Genomic DNA, 19,487 nt, shown 5'->3' with positions numbered 1-19,487 from the left:
ACCAAAGCAGAAAGCACTGACAACAGTCAGATGGGACACAATTTACAGTAAATAACTGTTCTGTTTAACCCTACACCTGCAAGAGGTAGTTTGAAAAACATTGATTAACCAGTGCAGATTAGCAAAAAATAGATTAAAAACACATTTTTAGTTGGAAAAATGGCATGTAAATTTTTGCGATATGCAATGCATTTTCCAGTCACGTGTTTATAATCTACAGATTTCTACAAACCTATTTCATTATTTTCATAATCAAGCATTTTAAACACACACAGCTTTCCATATAAATCTTGAATAATTTAGGTATCCAAATAAGTCCTTATTCTTAAAATATTGATACAGAAAAGCCCTGACTCGCTTAAGTAATTCTGCCTATATACTCCAGCAAGAACTCAAGAATGGCATCACTTACAAAGTCAAACTAATCACATGGTGACAGTTTTATATATTTATTTATGGAACACCATATATGATCACGTCTGGATGAGAAGGCCTTCAAGATTTATCTTTACATACCATTTCTTGTATCTGATTTCTGGATGTTCACAAGATCTTCTTCCTATCAGTTTCAGCTTCTTTATTGCCATTTCTTCCTCTCTTCTGCCTTATATTTCAAAGATTTAATTTCACTTCTCTCAGACAGCAACTAACTCAAACATTATAACTCTGACTGTTTAGAAATATTGTTGTTTAAGAATGCTACCTGTAAATATATTTTTTGCATCTATTGTTAGTTTGTATCTACCTAAAATCTGAGAAATAATAGCATACTTATGAACATGAACTTATAATAATTTCTAGTACACGTAGCCCAAATACAGGAGGAAAATATCAGCTCTCTTATGAGAAAGATAAAAGGTGTCCTATAATCTTTAGAAAACCAGGACTTTGAAAGACTGTAGGAAAATTCATACTGGTATTTTTTATGATGTATCTGTTACATGGCCTCTGTATACTTCATTCATGTCTTCAGTGGAGGGTCAGCCTTCATAGAAAAAAATGTTAACCGCTTTTCTCAAACAAACAAACAAACAAAACCACATCAAATCTATAATTTCTATTACAGACATCCCCAAAGGAAATTAGGTGTATGTTTCTAAGAGAGTAAGCTTTGAAATGGTGGTGCAGTTTCCAAAAAAGATATTAAAAACAGTAAGTTATGTTTCAGTGATCAAAAAGTTTGTAACCTACCTGTAAAATTCTATGAGGGTACCGTTGATTTTGTAATAGAACCTACAACATTTTGGTGAAAGAATAAAGATCATTAGCCATAATATTCTGCAAACATCTTACTTTAATCGATATCTGCATTTAATCTAATGAATTACTGAGAACAGGCATGCTTTATTTTAGAATCTTCAATTTTTCTTTCTCAATTTAAAAGCTAGCAGCAATTAATGTTTTCTGACTGAAGCAAAAACGCTATACTGGGCTTCTGACTAACATGTTTTCAAATTCCAGATTTGTTCACAGGTTCATCAGCACAAAAATCACTGAAATAATTGTGCAACATATAGTTCTGTTGTAAATTATCACCTCAGATGGAATACTGATGGAGGCAAAATTTTCCTCCAATTTATAAAATCTTCGAAGGGATAGCAGTAAGCAAAATGTGCAGCACACATAATAATACAACAGAATAATGAAAACAAGTAGTGCACTAATAATTATGCTCATTCAACTTTAGATCAGTGGAAAACATCAGTTAAGCCCAGTAACTCAAAAAAGCCTGTGAGAGTAAAGCATAGTGCTAAAAATGAGGTATATCATTAAAATACAATACATGACCTTGTTCTTTTAACGACTTTAGAAAACAGAAAATATGAAAACACAGAGAAAAACATCTGTATGTATTTTTACCATTAATTATATAGTCCCCCTTCCTTGTGTATCATTTATCTTACTGGTTGAGTGAGGAACTAGTAGTCTCTGTATAACATCAGAAGACTTAAAAATTTTCAAGTATATGTCTTCAAATATTTTTAAAGAAACTTCAACTTAAAGTGTACTGCATTAAGAATGTTAACGTTTTAAAATCGATAGTTACAAAAATCAGTTGACTGATGTCACTTTAAAATTACCCACATATCTGATGTAAACCTATTATTCTAATGGGGCTGAACACAATTATGTTGGCACAGAGTCATCAGCTTAATAAACATTTTTTAAGGATTTTTTTTTTACCTGAAGATGTTCAAAGTTTCAACATTTTGTTAACAAAAATGTACAGCTAACATTTTACAGGTAGGCATCTGAGTGTTTCTGGAAGAATCATTTGGAAGTAATCACCTAAATATAAATGCAAACATTTTATAAGAAATTATTATAAAAATAAAGAGATAATCAGGAAGATTTCATATGTATGTATCAAATGCTAGTAAGTTTTATATTTTATAAAAAGCTGTCTCCCCAGCTTTGAGAACAAGCTAACCCTTAGCCACTTTATATTTCCTCTTATACTTCAAAATTTATAATCAAACCTTGCTCTTTCAGAGGGAAGATTAATCTGATCAGTAAACCACCTGTACTACCTTGATGTCTTTTGCTAGACTGAGTAGTATCATAAATGTCTTCAAAAAAGTAGTTACAGACACTATCTTATGGTTAAACTTAAGAAAGATCTCTACAAGCCAAGGTGCAATACATTACAACTGAAACTGCAAGGAGGCTGTTCAGAGGAAATAATTATGAGAGACTGTCAGCAAGAAGCATCTAAAATTACTTAGATGAATATTTGAAGTGTCAAATGACAATTTGTATAGAGGGGATCATAATATTCAGTGACCTAGATTTAAATTAGAACAATTAATGCCTCTGTGATTAATATGCCTCTACCAAACAGATGCAGGGAATAAACAGAGTAGGGAAACGAGAAAAATCTAAACAGGTAGAAGTACCATTCTCCTGAAAAAGGGAATAAATTAAAAGCCAGTTACCTTTCCGTGAGTATTCCAGAAGAACAGCAATGCACAGACTTCCAGTGGCCAAAGACATGAGACCTTGAAAGCCAGCAACAAGAACATGCAACATTTTCAGGAACAGGAGAAAGTTAACACCATTAGTTTAAAGACAAATGTGGCCATTAGAGTTTCAATGCATTTGTCTATTCATTTTTCTTAATTAATTTGATAAACTACATATTAGTCTAGGCTTAAGATTTACAAACATGGATATGTTTTAGAGTCAAACAGCGGTATGGTTTAACCTTTTTTTTTTTTTCTTTTTTCCTTCTTAATTTAAATATCACAGAAATGAGTCCATACTGGGACTTTTCACAACAAGTAAAGGATCCCAAAAGCCCCATATCCTTCCAGGGAATCTCTGTAGCTTCCCTAGATTCTCCATCTAGGAAATCTGTGATACACAGCTGCCATCACAACATCTGAATGCCTCACATTAGCAGGTGCTAATGATTTCATCTTCCAACAGTCACATCAGAAATATCTTTATGTTACAAACGGGAGAGAAAATTACAGAGAAGTTGAACACAAAACAAAAACCAAACAATAAGAAATAAAGACCTAGATAAATTTAGAAGGTCTAAATATGAGACTGAATGATTCATCTAAAGCATTACCACACACGCAACAGTGGAAAAATCAATGAAGCCAAAGTAAGCAGCTGCTCCCACCTGCCACACCTTTGTAGACAACCTGCCCCTCCACTGAGACAGATGAATGAATCACTGTCCAAAAACCAGTGTCTTTAGATCACAATGAAATTATGCTATACAGCAAGGAATTCAGTCCAGTCAAGTCCTAGGCTAATGGATCTAGCAGAGACACTGTGAAACACAGGAAAAGACTTTAAAGGATCTCACATAAAACTCATGATAAGAACAAGGCCATACCATTCTGCACCAAAGACTCATAGGATAGGTTGGGAGTATGCCATAGAAAAATTCTCATCTTCAAACCTTTTCTGTTCTACCAGTGTAACATGTCTATTAGAATAAGAATGAATACTTTTGCATTTATCCCTCTCTTTTGCATTAAGAGTGTTTAAGACTATGATCATACCACAGCTTATTGGTGTCTGTAACTTGCCTTAAGTCATAAAATCAGGTATATGCTCAAGTCTTTAAAGAACCTAAAAGAAGATACGCAAAGAAGCATTTATGACTCCTGGAAAAGAGCTAAAGTGATAAAAAGGCAGGTTTAAAATAAAAGAAAAAAATCCAAACTTGCTAGAATATAGTATTTCATTAAAGACTTTGATAAATTCAAGTATAATATTTTAGTAAATGCAAACAACCTAAATATTAAACAACAGGCTTAATTTATCACTCAGAGAATAAATACATTTAATACGTATAAATAAAAATAACTATTTTAACTTGCTACTAAAGGGCTTAGATTGGTTGAGAAGGGGAAACTATTGAATTACTAAAGATCTGAAACATAACATACGAACATTAAATATATAACACTGTTTCCTAACTTGTTCTGTAGAAACAGAAAGATGGGTTTTTAGCCATCATAATATAATTATTTGGCCTAATTGCTTAAATTACATTTGTGAACATCAAAAGAAATCTTTCTTTTGCAATACCTTTTAATAAGAGTAGAGTGTCAAAAGTCTAAAGTTAGCAGGATTCACACAGAAAAGACCATGCCCAATTAAAAAACATCTATAGGAGGATATCACTGCTCTAGCAGAATTTATCACATCCATCAAATCTGGACTACCCTTGGACTGCATTTAATCAGTCCTTATAACGATGGGCAACTTACAGTCATACAACTGGATAAAAAAAAGTTAATGACTGAATTGGAAGATTAGCCTTATGTTTCATATTGAAAATATTTACTAATTCTGTTAAAATTGGTAATTGTTAACTTTAATTATAACATTTCCGTTTTACCAGACATGTATTTACAATGGAAGCTATGACATTTTTAAATAAGAATTTCTGATTTATTTGTTTCAATTTTTGCAGACTGAAAAACAAACTCTAGCATGAGTAAATGTACCTGTCATGCACTTCAAAAACTTTAGATTTTAATCATTTCCATGCATATAGGTCTAATACCTGTTAGTCCAATTAGTAAGCTTAGTCATATTCAGACCTCTTATTAATCTGACATATAAAAGCAAGGGTATAGCTGATCCTACATATGAAGTAGATGAATCAAATTCTTTTCCGTTATTCGATTTAAGATTGGACTCCAAAACAAAGATTAATTCTAGAAACAAAGTTAGAATGTATTTGTTTCTTAAAAAATCAAGTCTCACTTTAACGGAAACATTTAATGAGGTCTTAACTGCTTTTCAGGGGTATAAGGTTTCATGTAAAGTACTAAAAAGTTTAAGACTGAAACCTCATACCTCTGCTACAAAGTTTAAGTCTCAAAATTCTGGTTTAAACTCTATTTTATATTTTAAGAGCAAAAATATAGTAGATGTTATTGCTATAATCTTGCTGGAAAACTTGAAAACTTTTCTGGATGAATAGGTAAAATATTACTGGGTAAAATAAAATCAATAACAGCTGTAATATAAAATAAGGTATCTTGTAAAAAAGAAAATATTTTAAGTGCTGGCATTACAGATGGAAAAAAAAATACTTGTTAAAAGTAAAGCACAGAAAATTATAAGAAATATCAGAGAACAGAATTCATTTCCAGGGAAGAACTTTTCACTGAAAGAAGGCAACTCTAGAACAAGAAAGCTTTCTGCAGCATTTGCTATGCAGCCTAAGAATTAAATTTAAAACTCCTTAACTCAAAATTGAGAACCAATTTTATATATAAACGTATCTACACTTTTTATAGTCAGGTCTTCAAATGGATCCATACTTACCTATACCTGGTAGAAAATAAAAATCACTCATTAAAAAATCTTCATATTTAGCAGAAAAGCCTAAACTAGAAAGACAGAAAAAAAGTTCTTAACAAGAAATCAGCGGATATCACCTGATAAAACACAGAATCCGTGTATCACTGTAGATTTGATTTATATTATTTGCAAAAGCTAGAGACTGTTTGATAATTTTTACAAAGTAAGAGTATCTAAAATAGACTTAGAGAATATTGTCTACTTCTAAAATCTGTAAACATAAATCAATGTTGCAAAAATATATTTTTTCATCCTCTTAGGCTTACAGTTTTATCCTTCAGTGAGTTAAATATTTATTGTCTTTTTAATTATTATTTTCTCTTTAATCTGAGTAATTTGCCAGAATTCAAGGCTTTGTAGGATTACTAGGTGAGAGGCAAGAAGGACTCAGAGTAATCTAAATAGTAACAAAACAGAAAACAAAATCAAAAAAGTACAAACCTCCAAAGTCTATCCCCTCCCCCCCCCCCCAAAAAAAAAAAAGATAAAAAATAATCAGAAAACAAACAAAACAAAAGAAATGAAGCACACACGTTTCTCTCTTCAAAATCCCCTGAGTTTACCAGTAGTAGCTTTTGCACAGGAGTTATGTCTGATCCTTTCTGTTGTCTGGTTGCCTCTCACAAACACTTTGCTACAAATGCTGTATTTTACCAGCTTGTGTTGAATGTTGTAGCAAAATTGGATAAATCCTGCTCCATTCTGTCTTCTAACTAGCTATGTGCTCCTGCCACTTACCTTGAATCAAATCTAATGTATTGGTTCAACAAGGTAGGCCAGCTTAAATCTAACTCACTGAAGCACTGAATTGCTCTGTTACAGAAACTCACTCAATTGGCTTACCCTAAAGCCCCAAAAGCCATTAAACAGGGCAAACGAGGGAGGAAATGGGTGCAAAAGACATATTTGGAGAGGAAAGGAGAAAATGGAATTAACTCTCTTAGCAACAATTTGCAGTTTTACTACGTCAAATGAAACACAAAGGTGCTGTCTTGGGAGGCAGTCCCACCATGGCCAAAGTCTGTGCAACTTTGGGCTGCTTCTCCACTGACCCTAGCACTGAGGTAGTCATGTATGTGGTGTTGCACTTCAGGGGGGTAACAAGCTTAAGAACAGCCTCAAAACAGCTATTAGTTTTCAGGTGCTTCACCTCTCTACAGAGAAGTTCACTGAGATATTCCACAAGTGCTGCTGCAGACCCAACAGTGAACTGTGGTAACCATAACTCAGGTTGACTGAAATTAGCACGGATCTGAAACCTTGATCTTCTTTAATATTTTCCCTTATCTTGCAAACAAGAAAACATCTCATGATTTACCTCTGTCCTGGACACGAAGCCTATAGCTTCGTTTGTTACCTCTCTCTTTGTTATCACTTAAGACAAATAACTAGGCTTGAGTTAAAAAGAACACTAGGCCTGTTCCTATGCCTTAAGAACACTGAATATAGATTGCCTTTGGATTCAAGGGGAGAGTCAGTAGCTTGTTAAAAAAGAAGAGTATCCAACATATTAACTAATAAGCACGATATTAGTTCCATGAAAGTTCTAGGCATAGTAAATTCTACCCAGAAGTACTGCGTAGCTTTGCTTGAAATTATGTCCTGAAAAGTGTTCAAAAGGAAAGAATTCAGCAAGAAAAAAGAATATAACTTAGGAATGGGAATTGTCTAGACAAGATAAGAGGGTGGCTATATAAGATAGAGTGAGCTGTCACTCATTTCACTACAGTTGAAATAAGGTCTTCCTCCTTCTTGTTTACCCTTATCCCTTTTCCCTTCTGAATACCTTCACCACTTATCATACACTGACACAGCAATTCACCAGACACCTCTAGGAGCTGGAAAGGAAGGGAGAAGGAACAAGACTCTCCCTTTCAACAGAATTAAGCTTTACCACACAAAGCCTGCTTTGCTATCCCTTTAGATGACTGTCTTCTCAAAAAACAAGGTTTATAATAGGAAAAAAGAAAAATAAAAATCAATGCTTAAGTTTTGAAACAAACATAGAGAAATATCCCATTGCAAACTATCTTTCCATGCAGCAGAAGCCACTTTCTATTCACTTTATCTCTTTGCAAAGTAAACAGATCAAAGTCTATCAGCGTCTGAGAGAAACATTCCTTAACGCCCTAGGCAGAACTCAAGAAAATTTTAATTATTTTGTAACAGGAAATGGGGGAATGATAACAGGCTTATGGATTCCCAAGTAAAAATGAATAAATAAACAAACAAAAAAATGAAAACAAAAATGCACCAGGACAAAAGGCTTAGATAAAGATGGTCGGTACCACTAGATACTTCTACTGTAATAGATCTCTATCAAAAAATTCTTCATGGCTTGCACACACAGGAAAAATAATCCGTACACAGATTCTAAATGTTGCAGTTAAGGTAATGAAAACAAAATGACAAAGTGTCATCTTAGGTGACTGACTTCTTAGGCAGGGGAAAACGCTCTTAATTACAATCAACTCTATTCTGTATACAGTAAATACAAATTTGAATTTAATTTATATTACAGCTGAATAAATGCAAGTTTGAGAACATTTTTTTTTCAAAGTATATACTTATCTTTACTCCAACTCTTCTCGCTAACTTTGTCCATGCAACCTTAAACACTACAGAAACACATTCACAAGCTTTGACTGTTTGCAAAGTAGAACCAACTAGTATCTTCATAAGACATACACACAGTCCTGAAAACTCTACTTTGTAAACTGCAATGATTCTGACAAGTACAAAATAGCAATAAATCTGCATATAATTGATAATTTCCCTTGAAGAGAAATTCCTGTCTGAAGTTTCACAGTATCTTGTGTATTTCCATTTCCAATTTCTAGAGAAGGAAAAAAATGTTTGTTTGTTTGTTTTTCGTCTGAGTACCTCCTCTTGCCTGAGCACACTGCAATGCCACTAAAAGGGTTTGTTCTTATAAGCACTGCCTGTGGTATCTGTGACCCTGAAAAAAAAAAAAAATCTTTATTAGGGAAGAATGAAAAGCTAAGTATTTTTGTCTTTAAAAATATTCTAAAAATTGAGCTTCCCTGCAGCTAACTTGCTTGCACACGCAGATTACTCAAATGTATAAATAGTCTGTTGGGAGGAGGTAAGAAATCTACAAAAGTAAGCAGTGTGCTTTTTTTTTTTTCTTTTTTTTTTTCTTTTTTTTTTTTCCTGTTGTTAAACAGAATGATTTTGCATAAGAAAATAGATTTTTTTTTTTCCTAAAATGGAAGAATTTAAATTATAATTCTTCATAATTCTTATAATTTTATGATTCCATGAAGACCATCTATATTCAAGGCACTTTCCATTAATTTCTTTTACTTCTAGATTTAAAGCTGTATTTTAATGTAAATGTATGCATAGCATGTAATGTGGTTACTATCATATATACATTTATACAGAATGGCTCAACATTACGAAAAAGAAAATACATTTGGAATTTTTCAGTAAGAATTTCAACTTCTTGTTATTGTCACTCGCAATCTTGTATTCTTTCAAGTGCTACAGACTTTTAAATATAGATATGTATCTTAGATACATATACATCATATGTAAATACATATATAGATATGTAGGTTATCCTAGAAGGAATCTGGTATACAAGTACACAGCATTTGTGCTGTTGGCCAAGCCTTTCGATATCCATAAACAAAAAAGGTTAGGCTTGGAAAAACTTTGTTCAATCTACATGTTTTTCAAATTTACCTATATAAAATTAGATACTTAGCTAGAGATTATTGGAGATCAGAAATACTTCAGAAGTCTATTTCTATCTTAAAGAGCTCTCAACACGACAGCGCTCTTTTGTTCATATTGAAATTGTTGAAATCCATAAACTTTCAGCATTTTATAAATATCTAAAGGAGTAGGGCCTGCAAATAAGAAAATATAAAAGGACAGTGGAAAGAAATATTAAAAAACAACAACAACAACATATCTATATTATATAAATCACCATTTTTAGCTATTCTATTATTTCAGATTCCTTTTATTACATTTAAGAATCATTCCTGAGAAGAGATGTCTCGACTCTCATGACACATATTTAACAAAATTTATTCATGGAAGTCCTCCGTCTGTTCTAAAATAAATGCTATTATAATTGTTTTAGATCTATATAAAGACAAATGACAGACCAACTGCTGTAATGGAATTTTTAATGATACTTTTCTGGCTAACCGGCCATGCTACTGTGAACTGTGGACTAACTGAACAAGATGAAAATTCTCTAAAACTGTCTTTACATTCTAGGTAGAATTACACTATTCTGTACTGCTTTGTAAATGCTTTAAGAAAAATCGTATGAGGCTAGTGGTAGATGTACTTTATTTCAGCTATACACTGCTTCTGTACGACAGAGGGGTGTCTGAATTGATAAAAGACTTAAGAAAAGATAATCTGTCTCTAAAAATACATTCTAAACTTAGATATTATCTGACTTTTTATTCTACATCTCACCCAACTCTATTAATTTAAATAACCTTACTCACTGGAATTATGAAGGTAGCCCTAAAACTACATCTAAATTAAAAAACTGGGACCAGATCTCCAAAACAACCTGCAGATTGAGTAGCTAAATAGCAAAATTTTGAGGAGTATTTAGCATTTTTCAGCTTACATGAACATATAGCAGCTGAACTCTTCAAAATTTTGCTACTCAAGTCAGCATGAGGCATTTTCTTTCACGTGACGACCTCTAAATCTCTCATCTCTCACCCAAAGCTGTTTTTTCAAATAATAAATCAGAAAATGAAAACACAAGTACTAAATTATGAAGTGCTTCACTTTCTAATGTTTGTTAAAATACTGGTAAGGAGGGTGTGTAAAGGAGGGGTTAGGGAGTGGAGAAGGGCTGGAAGATATTCTTTCATATGGTCTCTGTTCCTTTTTATCTTTAGAAAACACCTGTTTTTAAGAGCACAGTTAAAAATCACAGAATAGCAAAGTTCATATTTGAAGTATTTCTTTTCACTGTACATTATTTAGTCTTTTAAATCACAAAGAATCTTAATTAAACTGTTATACTTCCTTAGCGTTTGGATCTTTTTGCAACTCAGGAGACTTTGGGTTAGCATCTCAACTGGTATCAATCACACAGACCCATTCGGGTCACCAGAAATCGACTGACATGTTGTTGCATTATACATATATGTATATATACATAAAAGCCTTGAACGTGCAAATGGGTATTTATATACTTAAAACATGGAGAGTTCCCTTGAAGCTACTTGGCCACGTCACCATAACATGGATAGACTTTCAGCATAAGCCAGAATTTTTGCTATCCTCTATATATGAAAGACATTACTGACTTGGGTTTCGAAGCAGTAGATGGAGAAGTGTATACTTAGAACTAATTCAATGCTTGCTGGTTTTGCTACTTAATTTAAATATATATATCTAATATTTTATGCAATTGTGGCCACCGATGTTTCTATAGCATTCTGTCATTCTTGCACGCACTCTAGTTAGCTAATCTGTCCCTGTGTCTGCAAACCTTGTTAGGAATATTAGGCTAGTCTGGTCCCAGTAAGTCAAAAAATTCCCATTAACTGGACAGGATCTCATCTACTTTCCTGTAAGTTCTGAAAGAAATCATCATCCTTGTAAAAGCAGAAGTAAAACTTTGCCCACTCCTCAATCAGTCCAGCTCATAGCTATTTATCATGCTGGCAAACATTCTGTGGCTTGGAGCTGATATACATCTCTTCCTGTACACAGCGTCTTTTGGTTCAGACAGAAGCTGGGAGCAGTACTGCAGTTACTGCTGCCACTGTGTTTATGCACATGCAGTTGTATTTACCTGAACTTCACGCTCAGATCTCCATAGTACATAAGCTACAATCCCTTCAGAAGCTATACACATAACAGGAGTAATTTAAAATACATTGCCAATAGCATAGAGCTGAGGTTACTTCCTAAGACCTCTTCCGGAACTTTAAGCTGAAATTATTTTTTTAATTATTGAATTATTGTTAAAAAAAAAAAAAAAAAAAAAAAAAGGAGGAGGAAGGAAGGGAGGGGAAGGGAGATTTTAGCATTCACAAACAATATTGTTGTTGTTGGTCTCTGGAAAATACCGTGGTATTCTGACTCCTTTGCAGGTAAAAACTAGTAAGAGGCTTACACTCCTTTTGAAACCTATGACATGGGAGTAACTCCATTGTCTTTACTTAATTTGTTCCGATGGCACAGAGTGTTAAGGCCAAGTCCCATGTGAAGTGTTTATGCCATGCCCAAGGCACACGTGACAACATTTGTTCCTGCCTCAGAATACTACTGTATAAGAGTATATAAAATATCAATGTCTCAATTTTAAAATGCTACAAGCATCTTACAACCCTTAGACCTTATATAACTCTTACAGGTGTAAGCTTAAAGGATAGCAAAACCTACTCTGATGTAAAGTCTAGTGTTATTACACTTCTGATTGTCTTTCCATGCATTCCTGCTTTCTCGTAAGTTTCAAATTCACGACCTGATTGCTTGTGCACATCAGACAGAGGGCGATGTTTTCTTCTGTAAGCCTTGAGCTCTCTTACCATTCAAGTGTTCATTTATTACTTCCCTAGCATTCCAAAAAAACAAACCACCAAAGTTAAAGAGGCTCTTCAGAGGTTGTTTAGCTTACCCTGCAGCTTCAAGGCGGAATTAACTATATTTAAACCATTCCTAAGATGTTTGTCTAATCCGTTCTTGAACACCACCGGTACCAGAGATTGGAGCACCTCCCCAGGCATTCTGTTCTAGTAATTCATTATTCTACCCCCTAGAAATATTTTGTAATGTCTAATGTAAATGCATTTTAAGCTCATTACCTCTTGCACTCTTTGTAACAGACCTAGAGATTTTTTTTTCCGCCTTGTATGCTTCTGACGTCTTTTCACAGCAGATTTGTTTTATGCACACTTAACCACCCCAATTTTATCATCTAAGAAAAAAAAATGAACAAAAGATAAGAAAACATAGCAAGACTACTATTCTTAGAAAGAAAAAAGTAGATCCCATTCTGGACCTACTATCTTTATCTGTGATCATATACAATAAAACATTTTAACAATGGTCATTTATCATGTTCCTCAAGAGAACCAATAAAATGCAATGAATACACATCCTCTGATGTTGCACAGATACAAAATGTATAGTTTGTTTACAAACTAATATTACTGAATGTAAAATGAAGCAACATTTTAAAAAAATATATTGGTAAAAGTCCAAAGTTTACATTTTCTAAAATATTAAATTCGTGTTTTATTTACAGACCAGCTTTCAAATGATTATTGGCATTTTAAGATAATTGCTTAACCTGATGGGTACATGTATAAAATGAAACTGTAAAACAAACAAACAAACGAAAACAATAAGCAAAGTTTCATATAACAGTTCCAAAAACGCTATTTTCCATTTCTATTTAGAAATGCAAGATGTGATTTGCCACGCAGTAACTTACCAGAACCTGGTCTAACACTTCAATATGATATAGGTTTTGCAAACGACCAATGTTATCCAACCACGTGCCCAAGAGTGCATTTTTTGCCCATTCCAACTTCAAATGAAGTGTTGACAACAGTTGTAATATTTACAAATTTAAAATAAAGGCTCAAAATCCCTTTGGATCACATTATCACTGTTATTGTGTCTTCTCCTGTTGACTACACATAGCAGACTGCAATCCAAAGACTACGTATTTTGCTGACTCTGTGAGTTAAGTTAAATTAGCAGCATCTACCTCAGCTTGTCTGGAAAAAAATAAAAAACAAAACAAAACAGGCAACTCTAAGTAACAGACTAATAGTGAACACTGATTCTGAACCAGTTATGACTGAAATCACCCACTGAAGTCTCCCTCTCGCTGAGAGGTGGCATGCCAGAGGGTGGAAGCTTTGAACCTTAGCAGGACCTATTAGCTGGTGTGACAAGTCAAGATATAAAAACCCACAGTCTGAACACTGCTGGCGGGTATGTGATAGCCCATGGCTGTGCTCTGAAACTCTGGAGGTCTGGCAGTGAATTCCAGTCACTCACCAGTGCAGCTAATTCTCCTGTGCTGCCAGAAACACTCTTTTGCCTTAACTGTGCTAGGTTAGGTGAAGTGAAAGCTGCATAATAATAACTACAGCCTCAGGCTGTATTAGCTTTAACTCATTTCTACGGGCCTGAGTAAGGAAAGAATCTCCTTCTCCATGATGCATCTTTTTTTCCTTTGTGGCTCCATCCCATCTCCTGGGGCCTGCATAAGATTTCTAAAATGAACATAGAAACAATTGAGTCAGACTCTTTTTTTCCCCAGAGAAGGGACTAGTGAGTGCAATGACCCTTCTTCTTTGCCAGCCTGGACCACTGTGAATAATGCCATTTTTTTTAGGAAAGCAAGTACTTACTAGTCCATAAAACTTGCCACCTCAATTAACATGAGAGGATATTTGAGGGAGTGGAATAAGAAGCAATTTTGATTTTATCGCCGCCCTCCAGTACACTCTATGGTACCAACCTCTAGCACCTACCTTGGGTGGAAAAAGGAGGAATTACAGAACCTAGGGAATTAATGGTTGTTTCTCCAAAACTGTAGGTATAGCACCTTCAAAACTATGAAAAACAAGTACTTCCTTCCCATGTTTGGTATGTTCTGAGATCTCAGCATTTTAAAATATAACTCACTCATTTTGATGTCTATACCATACGTAGTATCCCATACTGGATGAAGCAAAACATCAGCCAGTGACGATCCCTGTTTTATAGAGAACTTGATCATACTCTTAAATTAAATCAGGTATTAGTGCATTGTACTGCTAATGTCAACAAAACTATTTTATATTCTAAGAATACCCATCTCTGAAATATTTTAAAATACCTAACCAAGCAATGCTTTGTGTTCCTATGTAGCATTCAAATCTTCTAAAAATAGTTGCTTTTTTTTTCTTTTTGGAAAAGATAATTATCAGTCTAAATGTATACCAACAATAGATTTTGTTCAATTTCTTATATTATTTCTGATAAATTTTCTGTGTTTTTTTTTTTTTTTTAACTACAGGCTATAGTTTCTAATTGCTGCTCTGCTTCAGCAGCCATAGCTGCTGCCTGTAATTGTTCTGTTTCACTCTGGATGGAATTGGCTGTAGTAACTTGTTTTCTTTCACTGTGCATATTGTTCTCATGCCTTTTTAGATCAGATGCTTTAGCAAACGCTTTAGTGCAGGAACTGCAGACAAAAGGTTTCTCTCCTCGGTGTCTTCTTTCATGGTCTTTGAGGTGGGACTTGTGCTTGAAAGCTTTATCACACATATGGCATGCAAATGGCCTCTCATTACTGTGAACTCTTTCATGCTTTTTTAGATCTGGTGCCCGAATAAAAGACTTTCCACATACCTCGCAACTGTAAGGCTTGTAACCTGTGTGTATTTTCAGATGCTCTTTCAAATGAGCTTGTGTGGTAAAGCCCTTTGTACACATTTCACAAACAAATGGTCTATCAGCAGTGTGTAGCTTTTCATGTTTTCTCAGTCGTGCTTCATCAGAAAAGGTCTTACCACAAGCCTGACATACAATGTGTTCCCTGTGACCATAAAGCAAATATTCAAATTTCATATCCCCAGCTGCTGTCGTCCAGCCTGGTGTCTGTTCATCTTTCACCTCACTTATGCCATCATTAAATGTCAAAGCCTGAGGGGTTTGGGATCCTAAGTCTTTTGATTCGGTTGTTTCCATGGGCTCTACCTCTTGGCCATAGCAGTTTACTTTTCGAACCTCTTCACTTCCCAGCTCTTTCAGAATGGCCTCCTGAACTCTCAGGGTAGTGGTAGGTGATTTTCCATCTTCCTGACTGGGGGGAGTTCCTTCCACTGTCACATCAGATGGACTGTCATCGTGATCTCCAATTTCTTCCACCTCATCGTCTTGGGTATCGTTAGGTTCCCCAATAGGACGGTTTATTTTTAGACAGTACTTGTTCTTGGACTGGGTGTTTTCTTCGGGACTAGATACGTCACGTTTTTGCGTGCAGAGTTTATCTAGAAAGCGAATACCAAGAATCTGGCCCGAAGACATCATCAAATTTACATCCTCTTTCTTAACAGAAATCTTTGCAGTGTACATGTAATTGAGAACCTCCTCAAAAATATCAGAACGAAGAAAATCTATTTCTATTACTGATGAACTATCGACTTCTAGTTTTTTGAAAAGCTTTTTGAAGTAGGTACTGCAGGCAGCAAGCACACACCTATGTGCTCTGAACTTAACATCTTCAACCACGATAGCTATGTCACAAAATTCTCCTTCCAAACGTTGTTCGTTTAATGTTTTCAGGAACACAGTTTTGTGATCATCGTCATTGTACTTAATGGTTTCAGACATACTGATGAAAAACTCCTGTAAAATAACAAGGAAAAGCTTTGTAACAAAGTAGTCTAAACCATAAAATCCCAACAGCTGATGCCATTTACACTCCAAAAGAATTGCCAGGTAAATTTTTTAGTTTAACAGGACCAGGAAAAGCCTTTCAGAGTATAAAAACATTACTCTTAAACCTCTTTTAAGTTTTTGAATATATAAAAAATGTTGTAAATACATATAAATAACTGCAAATATAAAAATCTCTCCCTAGATTACACACTTTGTAGGACACATAGATACTTGTAGAGGATATTTTTTGCATTAGATATTAATTATTCAAATACTGATTCAGTCATCCACAACGGGAAACTTTCCCTGTGAAGTTGCAATTCCTTGAAAACATGTGATCCAACTGCAGCAGAAGTCATTCACTAAATCTTCATTCTGAAAATTGAGGAAAAACTCTAAATGTGTCAGCATATCCAACTAAAACGCGAAACATCAAATATAAGCCTTACCATGAACAATGCAGGAAATTTTCTGAATAAATGGTTATTAAGTATTTGACAGATGATTGACCCTTACAATGGGCCACCTTCAGCCTGAAAGACAGAAAGACAGTAGCATTTTAAGAAATGATAAAATATATTACATAAGTTATTTTAAATTAGCGTGTTAAAACACAGCATTTGCCATTATTTACAATGATTCTGTAAATACTATTAAAATGCCCTATCCTACCAATGACTTCGTAAATTAATTTGATAGCACTGTTGTCCAAAAACCACACATTTGCTTTCATCTGGCTTCAGCACTTCCCTGACTCTGCTTTCTTGTTACTTTTTCTTGTTACTTACTTACTTTGGACTAGCGCTGAAAGACAAAAACTTCTACAGGAATCAACACAGCTAACCTATTAAGCCATCAAAAAAGACCGAATGACTGAATTCTGCTGAATTAGTGAGCAGACCAAGACCAGTGGAGTGAGTGGCAAGCAGACAGCAGCTCGAAGGACAGCGCGTTGGGCTGCAGACGGATGCACTGAGAGACCAAGAGATGGATGCAGCGAGACCAAGGGCACCAGATCTCCAAAGAAACGATGGAGATACTTGAATGGCAGAGGGGTGGTGAAAGATACAGAGTTTGTGTTACTCAATCCCCACTTCCCAGAGGCAGACACTTGTGGCAGAGACAGGAAACGCACTGGAGAGAGGAGGGCAACCCAACAGCTGGTTCGAACACCTCCCTCCATCACCTCACGTGCAGGATGCTCAGCTCCTGAACTCCTACTGATCCTTATTATTATTTTTTGACTGTACATGAAAGGGAAGCAGCTGACAGGCAGGAATGGAAGCGTATGGAAGCAGCCAGCACCCTGCAAGTGTGTAGCAGCAGGTGGACTTAAGTAATAATAAAAAAAAAGGAAAAAGAATAAAAAAAAGGAGGAAAACCGACATTATGGAAAACCGACATTATTGTCGTTGTCGTATATAACCAGATGTTGTGACAGCCGAAAAGGAAGCGTAAATTTTTGTTCTCTTTTTTTTTGTTTTTTGTATTTGATATTTGATATGTGAAGCACACAAACCCACGAAGCTGTGTGTGTGTGTGTGTGTTCAGGGCAGCGATCTCGCCCCTCCTTTGTCCCAGGCCAGCCGCGCACCACAGCGGGCGGAGCGCGGGAGCGGCGCCGCGCACCCGCCGCCGCCGAGGACGCGGCGCGGGCGGGCGGGCGGGCTCCCGCCGGGGCCCGTCCCTCACTCAGCCACCCGCGGCAGGAAGGCGCCGCCCGCGCTCCCGGCCTCTCCCCCCACCCCCCCGCACACACGGCGCCGCCTCACGGGGCTGCGCAGCGCCCCCCTCCCGTCCCGCCTCCGCCGCCAGGCCGCGCGCCCCTTTGTTGCAGCGCCGCCCGCGCGCACCCGGCGGCGGCGGCAGCGGCGGCGCCCGCGTCCCCCGCGCGGCGCTGCCGTTGGGAGAGGAGGGAAAGGAGAAGGAGGAGGAGGGGGGGGGGAGGGCTCGCGCTTACCTGCCGCCCGCCCGCGCGCGCGCACGGAGCCCGCCGCCGCCGCTCGCTGCCGCCGCCGGGGGACGGGGAGCGGGGATGGGGGGAGCGGGGATGAAGGGAGGGGGACGGGGAGAGGAGGGGAAGGGGGGAGGGGGGGGGAGATTTGGGGAGGGGGGACCGGGGGGCCGGGGGGGCCGGGAGGGGAGGGGGGGGGGGTCTGCGCGCGCGTCTGTGCGGCCGCCACCGCCGCCCTCCTGCACGAGCACTCAGTGCGCGCGCGCGCGCCGGGGGCGGCGGGAGGTGGTGGTGGTTGGTGGGGGGGGGGGGGGCAGAACGTGCATGCGCGGTGCGAGCAGGGCGCGCCTCAGCCGGGGAGCGTGGAGAGGAGCACAGAGAGAGAGAGAGAGTGGGGGGGGGCGCGCGCCACAACGGGCGCCGGGCACCCGCCCGCGTGTGCGAGCCCGGCCCCCCCCCTCCCTCCCTCCCCTTTCCCTCCTCCCCGAGCGGGCGGGGCGCGAGGAGCGGCCGCGTGAGGCACGGGCACGAAGGCGGCGCGCGGGGGCGGGGCCGGGGCCGCTCGCGCCCGGCGGCGGCAGCGGGAACGGCAGCGGGAGCGGGAGCGTGAGGCGGGGCCGCGGCTCCTCGCGGCCCTGTGGGCGGGAGCGCTGAGGGGAGCGTGCCCCGGCCGGCCGCGCGCCGCGCGCTCCTGGCGGCGCCTCAGCGCTCCTAACGGCCCCGCGCGGCGCTGAGGCAGCGCTGAGGCAGACGGGGAGAGGAGAGAGCTGCGGCCGCGCCTGTCACTGCCCGCCTCCCTTACATTTTGCTTTATTTTATTTAATAAATAAAATGGATAAATAAAGCTTTAAAAGTTGCAACTCTTGCCCCTTTCTGAGTCATCTCTCGTAATGTTCCTATATCAGACAAATACGTTTAGCGAATTGCTCGCCAAGCTGCATCACGTATATTTTTAAAATTATTCAGTATAAAACGTATATTATCTACCCGATTTTAGATATTATGAAAGCAAATTTGTATTTTGACTGTGCAGCCAGGACTGCCAGGCCTGTTTTTGCCCCCTGCCCCAGCAGGGCCACCCAGAGCAGGGTGCCCAGCACCACAGCCAGGCAGCTTCTGAAGGCCTCCATGAGGAGACCCCACGGCCTCTCTGGGCAGCCTGTGCCAGTGCTCGGCCACCCACGCATTCAGACAAAACCTCCTGTGTGCTGTGCTCCTGCTTGTGCCCGCTGCTTCTTGTCCTGTCACTGGATGCCACTGAAAAGAGCCTGGTTCCTTTTTTGTGCCTTCC

At 38.0% G+C, this 19,487-nt stretch overlaps 1 protein-coding gene across 3 annotated transcripts; it reads right to left on the bottom strand.

The window, feature by feature from the left end:
* Window positions 1–3,194: 3,194 nt before the first annotated feature.
* On the bottom strand, window positions 3,195–18,353 carry ZBTB14 (zinc finger and BTB domain containing 14). Of its 3 annotated transcripts, none has more exons than XR_011807558.1 (4): window positions 18,203–18,353; window positions 16,692–16,775; window positions 5,803–16,209; window positions 3,195–4,089 (listed from the first exon to the last, which is right to left on the bottom strand). XR_011807558.1 is itself a non-coding variant. In XM_027452009.3 (3 exons), the coding sequence occupies exons 2-3, from the start codon at window positions 16,692–16,694 to the stop codon at window positions 14,866–14,868; spliced, it is 1,347 nt and encodes a 448-aa protein (XP_027307810.1). In that variant the 5' UTR covers window positions 16,695–16,775; window positions 18,203–18,353; the 3' UTR covers window positions 3,195–14,865. The 3 variants fall into 3 exon arrangements, 1 of the variants encoding a protein (XP_027307810.1); XR_011807557.1 differs by having other exon boundaries at window positions 3,195–9,716; window positions 12,663–16,209; XM_027452009.3 differs by having other exon boundaries at window positions 3,195–16,209.
* Window positions 18,354–19,487: the final 1,134 nt, after the last annotated feature.

This window comes from Anas platyrhynchos, chromosome 2, assembly GCF_047663525.1.
Source record: "Anas platyrhynchos isolate ZD024472 breed Pekin duck chromosome 2, IASCAAS_PekinDuck_T2T, whole genome shotgun sequence".
In the NCBI taxonomy this organism is placed as follows: domain Eukaryota; kingdom Metazoa; phylum Chordata; class Aves; order Anseriformes; family Anatidae; genus Anas; species Anas platyrhynchos.
This window is presented reverse-complemented; position numbering and strand designations above follow the sequence as displayed.